This window comes from Scyliorhinus torazame, chromosome 13 (assembly GCF_047496885.1).
Source record: "Scyliorhinus torazame isolate Kashiwa2021f chromosome 13, sScyTor2.1, whole genome shotgun sequence".
Classification (NCBI taxonomy): Eukaryota; Metazoa; Chordata; class Chondrichthyes; order Carcharhiniformes; family Scyliorhinidae; genus Scyliorhinus; species Scyliorhinus torazame.
Genome location: NC_092719.1, coordinates 88,082,041 through 88,099,564, shown reverse-complemented (window position 1 = coordinate 88,099,564; position 17,524 = coordinate 88,082,041). Strand labels below are relative to the sequence as shown.

The window sequence follows — 17,524 nt, the reverse complement described above, 5'->3', positions numbered from 1 at the left end:
TTTGTCTGAACCCTCAGTAACAACCCTGTGAACTGTATATGTTGGTCAATTTGTTCCTTTGAAATAACTGAAGGAGCAGCAAAAAATGTATTTTTCTTTACGGCCACTCCCCAATCCAGCCTTTGTGTTCCTTCAGCCTGCCTGCTCTGTACCATTTGGTAATCTGAGCTTGAATGGTTCTGTGCTTTTTATCTGATATCAACCAGCTTCAGTTTCCCCAGGAACATGACATTTCCATTTTAATTTTATTTTTTCCAGAAACCTGAAGATTCAGTATTCCTTTCAGATAGCGTGAAACCCAAGACCAACAGCTTGGAAACCACGCATTCCACCACATAATTCATTTTTCCATGATTTTACTGATAATAAATTTCTTGTACTTACTATGCACTATTGAATTATTTGAGGAAGTGACAAAGGTGATAGATGAGGGAAAGGCAGTGGATGTTGTATACATGGACTACAGTAAAGCCTTTGACAAGGTACCTCTTGGTAGACTGGAACAAAAGGTAAAGTAACATGGGATCCGAGGACAGCTGGCGAGTTAGATACAGAACTGGCTTGGGCAGAGGGTAGCAGCAGAAGGGTGCTTTTCTGCATGGAAGGCTGTGACTAGCGGCGTTCCACAGGGATCAGTCCTGGGGCCTTTGTTGTTCATGGTGTCTATAAATGATTTGGAGGAAAATGTAGCTGGCCTGATTCGTAAGTGCGCAGACGACACAAAAATTGGTGGAGTTGCGGATAGTGAAGAGGATTGTCAGAGGATACAGCAGGATGTAAACTAGTTGAAGTTTTGGGCAGAGAAATGGCAGATGGAGTTTAATCCGGACAAGTGTGAGGTAATGCACTTTGGAAGGTCCAATGTATGTAGGAATTACACAATAAATGGTAGAACTCTTGCGAGTACTGACAGGCAGAGAGATCTGGGCCTGCATGTCCACCAATCACTGAAAGTGACAACGCATGTGGATAAGGTGGTCAAGAAGGCATATGGCATGCTGGCCTTCATCGGTCGGGGCATTGAATATAAAAATTGGCAAGTCATGTTGCAGCTGTGCAGGCCTCATTTGGAATATTGAGTGCAATTCTGGGAGCCACACTACCAGGAGGAGGTGGATGCTTTGGAGCGGGTACAGAAGCGGTTTACTAGGATATTGCCTGGTATGGAGGGCATTAGCTATGAGGAGATGTCAGATAAACGCGGTCTGTTCTCAGTGAAACGACGGAGGTTGAGAGGCGACCTGATAGAAGTCTACAAGATTATGAGTGGCATGGACAGAGTGGATAGTCAGATGCTCTTTCCTAGGGTAGGAGAGTCAAGTTTAGAACAGATGTGCCAGACAAGTTTTTTTACACAGAGGGTGGTAAATACATGGAACGTGGTACCTGGGAAGGTAGTGGGAGTAGGTACGATAGCGGCATTTAAGGGGCATCTAGACAAATATATGAATAGGGTGGGAATGGAAGGATACTGACTCCATAAGTGCAGACGGTTTTAGTTTAGGCAGGTGCCATTGTCGGCGCAGGCTTGGGGGGCCGAATGGCCTGTTCCTGTGCTTTAGTGGTTTTTTTTCTTCTTTGTAATATTAAATCTGGTTGCTATGACTACAAAATGTAATGAAATATTCCTGTCCTTGTCACATATCTTTAGATTTATTGTGACGATCAGTAAAGCCATGTGCCAATGAAAAGCTTACAATAAGATGTGGTAGCATCCTTTAATACTCTTCACAGATTTCACATTTTCCATTTACCTCTTCCGTTAGCCTCAAAAATTCTCGTGAGTGGCACGATGACACAGTGGTTAGCACTGATGCTTCACCGTGCCAGTAACCTGGGTTCGATTCTGACCTCGGGTAACTGTCTGTGTGGAATTGCACGTTCTTCCTGTGTCTGCGTGAGTTTCCTCTGGTGCTCTAGTTTCCTCCCACAGTCCAAAGCTATGCAGATTAGGTTGATTCGCTAAGCTAAATTGCTCCGAGGTGCGATTATGGGGATAGGGTGGGGATTGGATTGGGCCTAGGTAGTGTGCTCCTTCAGAGGGTCGGTGCAGACTGAATGGGCCAAATGGCCTCCTTCTGCACTGTAGTGATTCTATGATCAACCACACCTGCATCCTGGCAATAAACAGGAAATTAGAGATGTGTGTAAAAAAAGGGTACAGCCGTAATCATGAGTGACTTTAATCTACATATAGACTGGGTAAACAAATTTAGCAACAATACTGTGGTGGATGAATTCCTGGAGTGTACACAAGATTGTTTTTCAGACCAGTTCATCGAAAAAAACAACTAGGAACATGCTATCCCAGATTTGGTATTATGCAATGAGAAGGGGTTAATTAATTATATTGTTGTGCAGTGTCCTTTAGAAAACAGTAACCATAACGTGATCGAATTCTTCATTAGATTGGAGAATGAAGAAGTCCAATCTGAAAACAGGGCCTAAATCTAAACAAAAAATTACAAAGTATGAAGTGTGAGTTGGCTAAGAAAGATTGGGGAACTTAAAAAGCATGATTAGCAATGGCTAATATTTGAGGAATAATGTATGCCATTGCAACAGTTATACAGTGGCCCAACCTGGCTTACAAAAGAAATAAGGTTAATTAGATCCAAAGAGGAATTTATAAATTATATAAAGTTGTTAGAAAAAGTAGCATGGATGAAATTCAGAATTCAGCAAAGGAAGAACAAGAGGGCAAAAATAGAGTATGTAAGTAAACTTGTCAGTAACATAAAAGCAGACTGTAAACGCTTCTTTAAGTATGTAAAAAGAAAAGGATTAGTGAAGACAAATGCAGGTCCCTTACAGTCTGAAACAAGAGAATTGATAATAGAGAACAAGGAAATGGCAGCCACAATGGTGGCACGATGACACAGTGGTTAGCACTGCTGCCTCACAGCGCTACGGACCCGGGTTCAATTCCGGACTTGGGTGACTGTGTGGAGTTTGCACTTTCTCCCCCTGTCTGCGTGGGTTTCCTCCGAGTACTCCGATTTCTTCCCGCAGATGTGCACATTAGGTGGATTGGCCATGCTAAAATTGCCCCTTAGTGTCCAAGGATGTGTAGGTTAGGTAGGGTTATAGGGATAGGGCAGGGGAGTGCGCCTAAGTAGGCTGTTCTTTCAACAAAGGGCCGGTGCAGACTCGATGGGCCGGATGGCCTCCTTCTGCAGTAGGAATTCTCTGGCTCTAATTGAACAACTACTTTCAGTCTTCACGGAGGGAAACACAAAAGAATTCCCAGAAATGCGAATGAACCAAAGGTCCAGTGAGAAGGAGGAATTGAAGGAAATTAATATTTGTAAAAAAAATAGCGTTGGAGGAAGTAATGAGATTGAAATCCAATAAATCCTAGGATCTGATCATTTACATCCCAGGATACGAAAGGAAGTGGTCATGGAAATGGAGGATGTTGGTTGTCATTTTCTAAAATTCTGTAGATTCTGGATAGTCCCGGCAGATTGGAGAGTGAGAAAGGTGTTTAAAAAGGTGGGAGAGAGAAAATGTTGCACCCAGTGCGGATCCGGGCACAACAGGTGAATCGTGCATCAGCCCTAAATTGGGCTTTGTGCCAGGTGTGAAACCTGACACGAGCCCCCGTCTCGCACCATCCTGCACGATCTGGATCTCACCCTTGTTGGGCGTGATCCCGATAATGATATTTAAATGAGCCGTAAAGACCCGGATTCACCCGCTGCCTGGGACTCACTGGCCATATCAATGAGCCCTCGCCAGGGCGCCATTTAGTACTGGTCCAGTCGTAAAATGTGGATCAGTCATAATGGCACCTGGGGGGCCTCCCAGGCCACACCTGGATGATCGGGGACAGGGTAGGGTGGCACCATGTCATTCCCCCTGGCACCTGGGCACATTGAGACTGCCAGCTTGGCAGCACCACCTGGGCACCCGGCAGTGCCACCTTGGGCCTTGTCAGGTAGAGCGGGATTCCCGGAGCCCTCCCCAAGGTTGTGGGGCGAGGGGGGTCAAAAGAGTAGGGAAAGGCTGGAAGGCGGGGGGGGGGGGAAGATCGGGGAAGCCAGTCAAAATAGTACCATGATCTGCGAGGAGCCTTTACAGTTGGCGAGCTTCAGCAGCAGCCTCCGAGAAACAGCCTGCTAAACGCGGCTTTCAATAGACTTTAACCTGAGTCCCCTGAATCGCTCCCAGGGAATTACAGACCTCACATCAGAAGTCAGGAAAATGCTAGAGTATATTATAAAAGATGCAATAACAGAACACTTCGAAAATATCAAGGGGATTAGGCAAATTCATCGTCGATTTATGAAAGGAAAATCGTGTTTGACAAAACCTACTGGAGTATTTTGAGGATGTAACTAGTAGAATAGATAAGGGTGAACATTTGGATGTGTTGTATTTGGACTTTCAGAAACCTTTTTGAAAAACAGGTTCGTGTGCAAAATTAAAGCAAATGAGATTGGGGTAATTGTTATTTTAGAATTCCTACAGTACAGATGGAGGCCCATCAACCGCACCGACCCTCTTACAAAAGGCATGGATTAAGAATTGCTTAGCAGACACGAAACAGAGAGTAGGAATAAATGGATCTTTATCGGAGTGAAAAGGGGTGACTAGTGGGGCTCTCTGATGCCATAAAACTAGGTGGAATTTTGAGTGGTGAGGAGGATGTTAAAAGGCTTCAAAGTGATTTAGACAAGTTGAGTGAGTGGAAATATATTTGGCAGATGCATTATAATGTGGATAAGTGGGAGGTTACCACTTCGGACGGAGAAAGAGAATGGCAGCGTATTATTTAAATAGTGATAGATTGGGAAGTTGAGATGCTTGGATGTAAAGGGAGCTGGGTGTCCTTGTACACCAATCACTGAAAGCAAGCATACAGGTGCAGCAAGCCATTAAAAAGAAAAATGGTTTGATTGGCCTTGATTATGAGACATCTTTGCTACAGGAGCAAGGATGTCTTACTGCAGCTGTACAGGGCCTTGGTGAGACCACATCTGAAGTATTATGTTGAGTTTGGTTAACTAAGAAAGGATATACTTACCGTGGAGTGTGTGCAGCAAAGGTTCACCACACTGATTCCTGAGATGGCTATGAGGAGAGATTGGGTCAACAGGACCTGCATTCACCGGAGTTCTGGAGTTCGGAAGAATAAGAGGGGATCTCATCATAGAATTTACAGTGCAGAAGGAGGCCATTCGGCCCATCGAGTCTGCACCGGCTCTTGGAAAGAGCACCCTACCCAAGGTCAACACCTCCACCCTATCCTCATAACCCAACCTGTGGGATTCTCCACCATACAAAGCTGTGGAAGCCAAAGCGCTGAGTATATTTAAGAAGGAAATAGATTTCTAGACGAAAGGTGTTTGAATCATAGAGAGGTTACAGCATAGAAGGAGGCCATTCAACCCATCTTGTCCATGCCAGCCCAATGACACCCTTTCTAATCCCACCTTTCTGCACCCTGTCCATAAGCCCTGGACCTTACAGCATTTACGGTGCAGATCCAGATACTTTTTAGAAGTGCTGGTGTCTCTGCCTCCACCACCAACTCAGGCAGCGAATCCAGACTCCCACTACCCACTGCGTAAAACAATTTTTCCTCATGACCCCTCTACAAGTTCTGCCACTTATCTTCAATCTATGTCCCCTGGTTTTACAATTTTACACCAAGGGAAACAATTTTATCCTGTCCACTATCTCTTCCCCTCATAATTCTGTACACCTCATTTAAGTCACCCCTCAGTGTTCTTTGTTCCAAGGAGAATAACTCCAACCTATCCAATCTCTCCTCCTAGCTACACTTTTCTAGCAACATTCTTGTAAACCTCCTCTGCACTCCCTCCAAAGCAATTACGTCCTTCCTGTAATGTGGTGATCAGAACTGCACACAATACTCCAATTGTGGCCTCACCAGTGTTTTATACAATTCAAACATATTAACTTTACTTTTAGATTCTATACCTCTGCCAATGAAGGTAAGCATTCCATATGCGTTCTTGACAACCTTGTCTACTTGAACTGCTGCCTTTAGGGACCTGTGTACTTGTACACCAAAATTTCTCACTTCATCTACCTTCTTCGTATATTCCCATGTATTGAGTACTCCCTGTAGCTGTTTGACTTCCCTAAATGCATGACCTCACACTTCTCTGTTAAATTCCATCGATCACTATCGCCCACTCCACCAACCCATCTATATCATTTTGGGGATTATAGCTATCCTCCACATTGTCTGCCGCTCGGCCAATCTTTGTGTCGTCTGCAAATTTTCCAATCATGCTTCCCACGTTCACATCCAAATCGTTAATATACAACACAAAGTTATCAAGTTTGCCACATTGCCATGTATCCCATGGGCTTTCACTTTCTTGCCCAATCTGGCATGTGGGACTGTGTCAAACACCTTGCTAAAATCCATATACACAACATCCATTGCACTACCTTCATCAACCTTTCTTATCACTTCCTCAAAGAATTTGTGAGGCAAGACCTTCTTTTAACAAATCCATGCTGAGGGGAATGGGGAGAGTGTGGGAATATGACATTGGGATAGAGGATCAGTCATGATGATATTGAATGGGTTGCAGTTTGATAGGCTGAATGAATGCTGTTATATTACTTGGAGTAATATATGTTACTCATTTGTTTATGCCGAGTTAAACTTAACTTTGATGATGGTGAATACTTGAAGTCGTCCAGTGATAACAAATAATTTATTGTGTAACTAATCAATTAACTTGTGAGTTTGATTTTTCAATACTTTTATTAGTAATCAAATTAAGCAAGATAGAATTAGTTTAATTATGAATATTATACTTTACACTCTGAACTAACTATACTTCTGTTCTCTAGCAACAACACACCCAATGAGAGCAGGAAAACAGATTGAGCTCGTATTTATACTCCCTGTTAGTGTTGCCCTCTAGTGATCATCTGACTGTACTGACTACACATTAACCCTTCATGTCCAGCCATATACAGAGATCACTACAAATGCCTACAACTGCTCCTATGTTTTTCACAATCACACACACAAGCTAACATGTATGCACACTTTCACACACACAAGCTGAAGCACATGTACAGTCACATGCAATCACACATAGGCGATCACACATATGCCCTAACATGTGCAATCAGACACGTGTGTGCTAACATGCAATAAGGTACACACATACTAACATGTGCAGTCACACACAAACATGCTAAAATGTGCAATCGCACACACACAGTAACAAATGTAATCACACACATATGCAACGTATGTAATCACACAATAACACCCGCGCTAATGCACGGATTTTCACACACGCACACACATTAATACAGTAAATTCCATGTGTACCTCGCTAACTGATCTTCTCGGGGTGTGGCTGGTCTTGATAGGCCGTGTGTGGAGGACCTTGCAGAGCGGAAGACAATGTTCAGAGCTGCCTTCGTGGCTTCATCGTGTAGTGTATAATCATTGTCTGAATTTATTGGAGAAAATTAAGGCAGCTAGTGAGGAAAACATGTGAATGATTCTACCATCATCAAATACGATCAAACAACGGACTTGGGACAAGTATAAATTCCATATGAGAGCAGAGCCAATGTCTGCACTCATCCCGGGCTCACAACTATACATCACTCTGTGATTCTCCACTTGGTAAAATTTTGATTCACAGAGAGTCCTATCTTTGTCACAGCCCTGAATAAGTTTTCTTTCGGAGAGTGCTCATGGTTCACATCAATAATTAATTGCTTTATTTATCCAGAAAGCAAAAGATAACAACTAGGTGAAAACACATAGCAGAATATATTTTTCTAGCAATCATGAGCAGAGTAGGTTTAAGGAATGAAAACAGCACTAGACCCGAATGGTTCAAACTTCAGAATTGGACTGAAGAGCACGTTGAATATATCAAACGCTCTGCTCCCAATACAGTCCACATAACAAACATTCTGCTCCCAATACAGTCCACATATCAAACTCTCTGCTCCCAATACAGTCCATATATCAAATCCTCTACTCCAAATACAGTCCACATATTAAACTCACTTCTCCCAATACAGTCCACATATCAAACTCTCTGCTCCCAATACAGTCCACATATTAAAATCTCTTCTCCCAATACAGTCCACATATCAAACACTCGGCTCCCAATACAGTCCACATATCAAACTCTCTACTCCCAATACAGTCCACATATCAAACTCTCTGCTCCCAGTACAGTCCATATATCAAACTCTCTGCTTCCATTACAGTCTACATATCGAACTCTCTGCTCCCAATACAGTCCACATATCAAACTCTTTGATAAGGTTCCCCATGGTAGGCTTATGCAGAAAGTAAGGAGGCATGGGATAGTGGGAAATTTGGCCAGCTGGATAACAAACTGGCTAACCGAAAGAAGTCAGAGAGTGGTGGTGGATGGTAAATATTCAGCCTGGATCCCAGTTACCAGTGGCGTGCTGCAGGGATCAGTTCTGGGTCCTCTGCTGTTTGTGATTTTCATTAATGACTTGGATGAGGGAGTTGAAGGGTGGGTCAGTAAATTTGCAGACGATACGAAGATTGGTGGAGTTGTGGATAGTGAGGAGGGCTGTTGTCGGCTGCAAAGAGACATAGATAGGATGCAGAGCTGGGCTGAGAAGTGGCAGATGGAGTTTAACCCTGAAAAGTGTGAGGTTGTCCATTTTGGAAGGACAAATATGAATGCAGAATACAGGGTTAACGGTAGAGTTCTTGGCCATGTGGAGGAGCAGAGAGATCTTGGGGTATATGTTCATACATCTTTGAAAGTTGCCACTCAAGTGGATAGAGCTGTGAAGAAGGGCTATGGTGTGCTCGCGTTCATTAACAGAGGGATTGAATTTAAGAGCCGTGAGGTGATGATGCAGCTGTACAAAACTTTGGTAAGGCCACATTTGGAGTACTGTGTACAGTTCTGGTCGCCTCATTTTAGGAAGGATGTGGAAGCTTTGGAAAAGGTGCAAAGAAGATTTACCAGGATGTTGCCTGGAATGGAGAGTAGGTCTTACGAGGAAAGGTTGAGGGTGCTAGGCCTTTTCTCATTGGAACGGAGAAGGATGAGGGGCGACTTGATAGAGGTTTATAAGATGATCAGGGGAATAGATAGAGTAGACAGTCAGAGACTTTTTCCCCGGGTGGAACAAACCATTACAAGGGGACATAAATTTAAGGTGAAAGGTGGAAGATATAGGAGGGATATCAGAGGTAGGTTCTTTACCCAGAGAGTAGTGGGGGCATGGAATGCACTGCCTGTGGAAGTAGTTGAGTCGGAAACATTCGGGACCTTCAAGCAGCTATTGGATATGTACATGGATTACGGTAAAATGATATAGTGTAGATGTATTTGTTCTTAAGGGCAGCACGGTAGCATTGTGGATAGCACAATTCTTCACAGCTCCAGGTTCCCAGGTTCGATTCCGGATCGGTACACTGTCTGTGCGGAGTCTGCACGTCCTCCCCGTGTCTGCGTGGGTTTCCTCCGGGTGCTCCGGTTTCCTCCCACAGTCCAAAGATGTGCAGGTTAGGTGAATTGGCCAATGATAAATTGCCCTTAATGTCCAAAATTGCCCTTGGTGTTGGGTGGATGTGTTGAGTTTGGGTAGGGTGCTCTTTCCAGGAGCCGGTGCAGACTCGAGGGGCCGAATGGCCTCCTTCTGCACTGTAAATTAAATGATAATCTATGATTAATCTGGGGAAAAGGTTCGGCACAACATCGTGGGCCGAAGGGCCTGTTCTGTGCTGTATTTTCAATGTTCTATGTTCTATGTTCTCCGCTCCCAACACAGTCCACATATCATACTCTCTGCTCCCAGTACAGTCCATATATCAAACTCTCTGCTCCCAATACAGTCCACATATCAAACTCTCTGCTCCCAATACAGTCCACATATCAAATGCTCTGCTCCCAATACAGTCCCCATATCGTCCTCTCTGCTCCCAATACAGTCCACTTATCAAACTATCTGCTCCCAATACAGTCCACATATCAAACACTCTGCTCCCAATACCGTCCACATAACAAACTCTCTGCTCCCAATACAGACCACATATCAAACTCTCTGCTCCCAATACAGTCAATATAATAAACTCTCTGCTCCGAATACAGTCCGCATATCAAACTATCTGCTTCCAATATAGTGCACATATCACTCTGCTCCCAATAAAGTCCACATAACAAACTCTCTGCTCCCAATACAGTCCACATATCAAACTCTCTGCTCCCAATACAGTCCACATCTCAAACTCCCTGCTCCCAATACAGTCCACATATCAAACTCTATGTTCCCAATACAGTCCACATATCAAACTCTCTCTCCCAATACAGTCCACATATCAAACTCTCTGTTCCCAATACAGTCCACATATCAAACTTTCTGCTCCCAACACAGTCGACATATCCATCTCTCTGCTCCCAACACAGTTCACATATCAAACACATACTCCCAATACAGTCCGCATATCAAACACACTACTCCCAATACAGTCCACATATCAAATGCTCTGCTCCCAATACAGTCCCAATATCGTGCTCTCTGCTCCCAATACAGTCCACTTATCAAACTATCTGCTCCCAATACAGTCCACATATCAAACACTCTGCTCCCAATACAGTCCACATATCAAATTCTCTGGTCCCAATACAGTCCACATGTCAAACTCTCTGGTCCCCATACAGTCCACATTATCAAACTATCTGCTCCCAACACAGTCCACATCTCAAACTCTCTGGTCCCAATACAGTCCACATATCAAACGTTCTGGTCCCCATACAGTCCACATATCAAACTCTGCTCCCGATACAGTCCACATATCAAACTCTCTGCTCCAATACAGTCCACATATCAAACTCTCTGCTCCCAATGCAGTCCACATATCAAACTCTCTGCTCCCAGTGCAGTCCACATATCAAACTCTCTGCTCCCAATACAGTCCACATAACACACTCTCTGCTCCCAATACAGTCCACATAACACACTCTCTGCTCCCAATACAGTCCACATATCAAACTCTCTGCTCCCAATACAGTCCACATATCAAACTCTCTGCTCCCAATACAGTCCACATATCAAACTCTCCGCTCCAAATACAGTCCACATATCAAACTCTCTGCTCCCAACACAGTTCACATATCAAACACTCTACTCCCAATACAGTCCACATATCAAACACTCTGCTCCCAATACAGTCCACATATCACACTCTCTCTCCCAACACAGTCCACATATCAAACTCTCTGCTCCCAATACAGTCCACATATCCATCTCGCTGCTCCCAACACAGTTCACATATCAAACACACTACTCCCAATACAGTCCACATATCAAACACTCTGCTCCCAATACAGTCCACATATCACACTCTCTCTCCCAACACAGTCCACATATCAAACTCTCTGCTCCCAATACAGTCCACATATCAAACTCTCTGCTCCCAGTGCAGTCCACATATCAAACTCGCTGCTCCCAATACAGTCCACCTATCAAACTTTCTGCTCCCAACACAGTCCACATATCCATCTCTCTGCTCCCAACACAGTTCACATATCAGACACACTACTCCCAATACAGTCCACATAGCAAACTCTCTGCTCCCGATACAGTCCACATATCAAACTCTCTGCTCCCAATACAGACCACATATCAAACTCTCTGCTCCCAATACAGTCCACGTATCAAACTCTCTGCTCCCAATACAGTCCACATATCAAACTTTCTGCTCCCAACACAGTCCACATATCCATCTCTCGGCTCCCAACACAGTCACATATCAAACACTCTACTCCCAATACAGTCCACATATCCATCACACTACTCCCAATACAGTCCACATATCACACTCCCTGCTCCCAATACAGTCCACATATCAAACTCTCTGCTCCCAATACAGTCCACTTATCAAACTATCTTCTCCCAATACAGTCCACATATCAAACACTCTGCTCCCAATACAGTCCACATATCAAATTCTCTGGTCCCAATACAGTCCACATGTCAAACTCTCTGGTCCCCATACAGTCCACATTATCAAACTATCTGCTCCCAACACAGTCCACATCTCAAACTCTCTGGTCCCAATACAGTCCACATATCAAACTTTCTGGTCCCCATACAGTCCACATATCAAACTCTCTCTCCCAATAAGTCCACATATCAAACTCTCTGGTCCCCATACAGTCCACATATCAAACTCTCTGCTCCCAATACAGTCCACATATCAAACTCTCTGCTCCCAGTGCAGTCCACATATCAAACTCTCTGCTCCCAATACAGTCCACATAACACACTCTCTGCTCCCAATACAGTCCACATATCAAACTCTCTGCTCCCAATACAGTCCACATATCAAACTCTCTGCTCCCAATACGGTCCACATATCAAACTCTCTGCTCCAAATACAGTCCACATATCAAACTCTCTGCTCCCAATACAGTCCACCTATCAAACTTTATGCTCCCAACACAGTTCACATATCAAACACTCTACTCCCAATACAGTCCACATATCAAACACACTACTCCCAATACAGTCCACATAGCAAACTCTCTGCTCCCGATACAGTCCACATATCAAACGCTCTGCTCCCCATTCAGACCACATATCAAAAACTCTGCTCCCAATACAGTCCACATATCAAACTGTCTGCCCCCAATACAGTCCACATATCAAACTCTCTCTCCCAATACAGTCCATATATCAAACTGTCTGCTCCCGATACAGTCCACATATCAAACTCTCTGGTCCCCATACAGTCCACATTATCAAACTCTCTGCTCCCAACACAGTCCACATATCAAACTCTCTGGTCCCCATACAGTCCACATATCCATCTCTCTGCTCCCAATACAGTCCACATATCAAACTCTCTCTCCCAATACAGTCCACATATCAAACTCTCTGGTCCCCATACAGTCCACATATCAAACTCTCTGTTCCCAATACAGTGCACATATCAAAATCTCTGCTCCCAATACAGACCACATATCAAACTCTCTGGTCCCCATACAGTCCACATATCAAACTCTGCTCCCGATACAGTCCACATATCAAACTCTCTGCTCCAATACAGTCCACATATCAAACTCTCTGCTCCCAATACAGTCCACATATCAAACTCTCTGCTCCCAGTGCAGTCCACATATCAAACTCTCTGCTCCCAATACAGTCCACATAACACACTCTCTGCTCCCAACACAGTCCACATATCAAACTCTCTGCTCCCAATACAGTCCACATATCAAACTCTCTGCTCCCAATACAGTCCACATATCAAACTCTCCGCTCCAATTACAGTCCACATATCAAACTCTCTGCTCCCAATACAGTCCACCTATCAAACTTTCTGCTCCCAACACAGTTCACATATCAAACACTCTACTCCCAATACAGTCCACATATCAAACACACTACTCCCAATACAGTCCACATAGCAAACTCTCTGCTCCCGATACAGTCCACATATCAAATTCTCTTCTCCCAATACAGTCCATATATCAAACTGTCTGCTCCCGATACAGTCCACATATCAAACTCTCTGGTCCCCATACAGTCCACATTATCAAACTCTCTGCTCCCAACACAGTCCACATATCAAACTCTCTGGTCCCCATACAGTCCACATTATCAAACTCTCTCCTCCCAATACAGTCCACATATCAACCTGTCTGCTCCCAATACAGTCCACATATCAAACTCTCTCTCCCAATACAGTCCACACATCAAACATTCTGCTCCCAACACAGTCCACATATCCATCTCTCTGCTCCCAACAGAGTTCACATATCAAACACACTACTCCCAATACAGTCCATATATCAAACTGTCTGCTCCCGATACAGACCACATATCAAACTCTCTGGTCCCCATACAGTCCACATTATCAAACTCTCTGCTCCCAACACAGTCCACATATCAAACTCTCTGGTCCCCATACAGTCCACATATCCATCTCTCTGCTCCCAATACAGTCGACATATCAAACTCTCTCTCCCAATACAGTCCACATATCAAACTCTCTCTCCCAATACAGTCCACATATCAAACTCTCTGCTCCCAATACAGTCCACATATCATACTCTCTGCTCCCAATACAGTCCACATATCAAACTGTCTGCTCCCGATACAGTCCACATATCAAACTCTCTGGTCCCCATACAGTCCACATTATCAAACTCTCTGCTCCCAACACAGTCCACATATCAAACTCTCTTGTCCCCATACAGTCCACAGTATCAAATTCTCTGCTCCCAATACAGTCCATATATCAACCTGTCTGCTCCCAATACAGTCCACATATCAAACTCTCTCTCCCAATACAGACCACATATCAGACATCCTGCTCCCAACACAGTCCACATATCCATCTCTCTGCTCCCAACACAGTTCACATATCAAAGACACTACTCCCAATACAGGCCACATATCAAACTCTCTGCTCCCAATACAGTCCACATATCAAACTCTCTGCTCCCAATGCAGTCCACATATCAATCTCTCTGCTCCCAATACAGTCCACATAACAAACTCTCTGCTCCCAATACAGTCCACATATCAAACTCTCTGCTCCCAATACATTCAATAAGATAAACTCACTGCTCCCCATACAGTCCACATATCAAACTCTCTGCTCCCAATACAGTCCACATATCAAACATTCTGCTCCCAACACAGTCCACATATCAAGCTATCTGCTCCCAATACAGTCCACATATCAAACTCTCTCTCCCAATGCATTCCACATATCAAACTCTCTCTCCCAATACAGTCCACAATACAAACTCTCTGCTCCCAATACCATCCACATGTCAAACTCTCTGGTCCCAATACAGTCCACATATCAAACTATCTGCTACCAATACAGTCCACATATCAAACGCTCTCTCCCAACACAGTCCTCACATCAAACGCTTTGCTCCCAATACAGTCCACATATCAAACTATCTGCTCCCAATACAGTCCACATATCAATCTCTCTCTCCCAATACAGTCCACATATCAAACTCTCTCTCCCAACACAGTCCACACATCAAACGCTTTGCTCCCAATACAGTCCACATATCAAACTCTCTGCTCCTAGTGCAATCCACATATCAAACTCTCTGCTCGTAATACAGTCCATATATCAAACTCTCTGCTTCCAGTGCAGTCCACATATCAAACTCTCTGCTCCCAATACAGTCCACATAACAAACTCTCTGCACCCAATACAGTCCACATATCAAACATTCTGCTCCCCACACAGTCCACATATCCATCTCGCTGCTCCCAACACAGTTCACATATCAAACACACTACTCCCAATACAGTCCACATATCAAACTCTCTGCTCCCAATACAGTCCACATATCAAACTCTCTCTCCCAACACAGTCCACATATCAAACTCTCTGCTCCCAATACAGTCCACATATCAAACTGTCTGCTCCTAGTGCAATCCACATATCAAACTCTGTGCTCCCAATACTGTCCACATATCAAACTCTCTGCTCCCAGTGCAGTCCACATATCAAACTCTCTGCTCCCAATACATTCCACATAACAAACTCTCTGCTCCCAATACAGTCCACATATCAAACTATCTGCTCCCAATACAGTCCACATTTCAAACTCTCTGCTCCCAATACAGTCCACCTATCAAACTTTCTGCTCCCAACACAGTCCACATATCCATCTCTCTGCTCCCAACACAGTTCACATATCAAACACTCTACTCCCAATACAGTCCACATATCAAACACACTGCTCCCAATACAGTCCACATAGCAAACTCTCTGCTCCCGATACAGTCCACATATCAAACTCTCTGCTCCCAAAACAGACCACATATCAAACTCTCTGCTCCCAATACAGTCCACATATCAAACTCTCTGCTCCCAATACAGTCCACATATCAAACTTTCTGCTCCCAACACAGTCCACATATCCATCTCTCCGCTCCCAACACAGTCACATATCAAACACTCTACTCCCAATACAGTCCACATATCAAACACACTACTCCCAATACAGTCCACATATCAAACTCCCTGCTCCCAATACAGTCCACATATCAAACTCTCTGCTCCCAATACAGTCCACTTATCAAACTATCTGCTCCCAATACAGTCCACATATCAAACACTCTGCTCCCAATACAGTCCACATATCAAATTCTCTGGTCCCAATACAGTCCACATGTCAATCTCTCTGGTCCCCATACAGTCCACATTATCAAACTATCTGCTCCCAACACAGTCCACATCTCAAACTCTCTGGTCCCAATACAGTCCACATATCAAACTTTCTGGTACCCATACAGTCCACATATCAAACTCTCTCTCCCAATACAGTCCACATATCAAACTCTCTGGTCCCCATACAGTCCACATATCAAACTCTCTGCTCCCAATACAGTCCACATATCAAACTCTCTGCTCCCAGTGCAGTCCACATATCAAACGCTCTGCTCCCAATACAGTCCACATAACACACTCTCTGCTCCCAATACAGTCCACATATCAAACTTTATGCTCCCAACACAGTTCACATATCAAACACTCTACTCCCAATACAGTCCACATACCAAACACACTACTCCCAATACAGTCCACATACCAAACTCTCTACTCCCGATACAGTCCACATATCAAACTCTCTCTCCCAATACAGTCCACATATCAAACTCTCTGCTCCCAATACAGTCCACATATCATACACTCTGCTCCCAATACAGTCCAGTTATCAAACTGTCTGCTCCCGATACAGTCCACATATCAAACTCTCTGGTCCCCATACAGTCCACATTATCAAACTCTCTGCTCCCAACACAGTCCACATATCAAACTCTCTTGTCCCCATACAGTCCACATTATCAAACTCTCTGCTCCCAATACAGTCCATATATCAACCTGTCTGCTCCCAATACAGTCCACATATCAAACTCTCTCTCCCAATACAGTCCACATATGAGACATTCTGCTCCCAACACAGTCCACATATCCATCTCTCAGCTCCCAACACTGTTCACATATCAAAGACACTACTCCCAATACAGGCCACATATCAAACTCTCTGCTCCCAATACAGTCCACATATCAAACTCTCTGCTCCCAGTGCAGTCCACATATCAATCTCTCTGCTCCCAATACAGTCCACATAACAAACTCTCTGCTCCCAATACAGTCCACATATCAAACTCTCTGCTCCCAATACATTCAATAAAATAAACTCTCTGCTCCCAATACAGACCACAAATCAAACGCTCTGCTCCCAATACAGTCCACATATCAAACTCTCTGCTCCCAATACAGTCCACATATCAAACATTCTGCTCCCAACACAGTGCACATATCAAGCTATCTGCTCCCAATACAGTCCACATATCAAACTCTCTCTCCCAATGCATTCCACATATCAAACTCTCTCTCCCAATACAGTCCACAATACAAACTCTCTGCTCCCAATACCATCCACATATCAAACTCTCTGGTCCCAATACAGTCCACATATCGAACTATCTGCTACCAATACAGTCCACATATCAAACT

General features: G+C 44.0%; 1 protein-coding gene across 1 annotated transcript in view; it reads right to left on the bottom strand.

The window, feature by feature from the left end:
* The window catches only part of LOC140388180 (dynein axonemal heavy chain 3-like), a 1,528,048-nt gene that overhangs the window by 1,304,699 nt on the left and 205,825 nt on the right, over nucleotides 1–17,524 (bottom strand). The window contains exon 6 of the mRNA XM_072471941.1: nucleotides 7,334–7,457. Within this exon, the coding sequence (XP_072328042.1) occupies nucleotides 7,334–7,457 (124 nt within the window). The remainder of the gene's footprint in view (nucleotides 1–7,333; nucleotides 7,458–17,524) is intronic.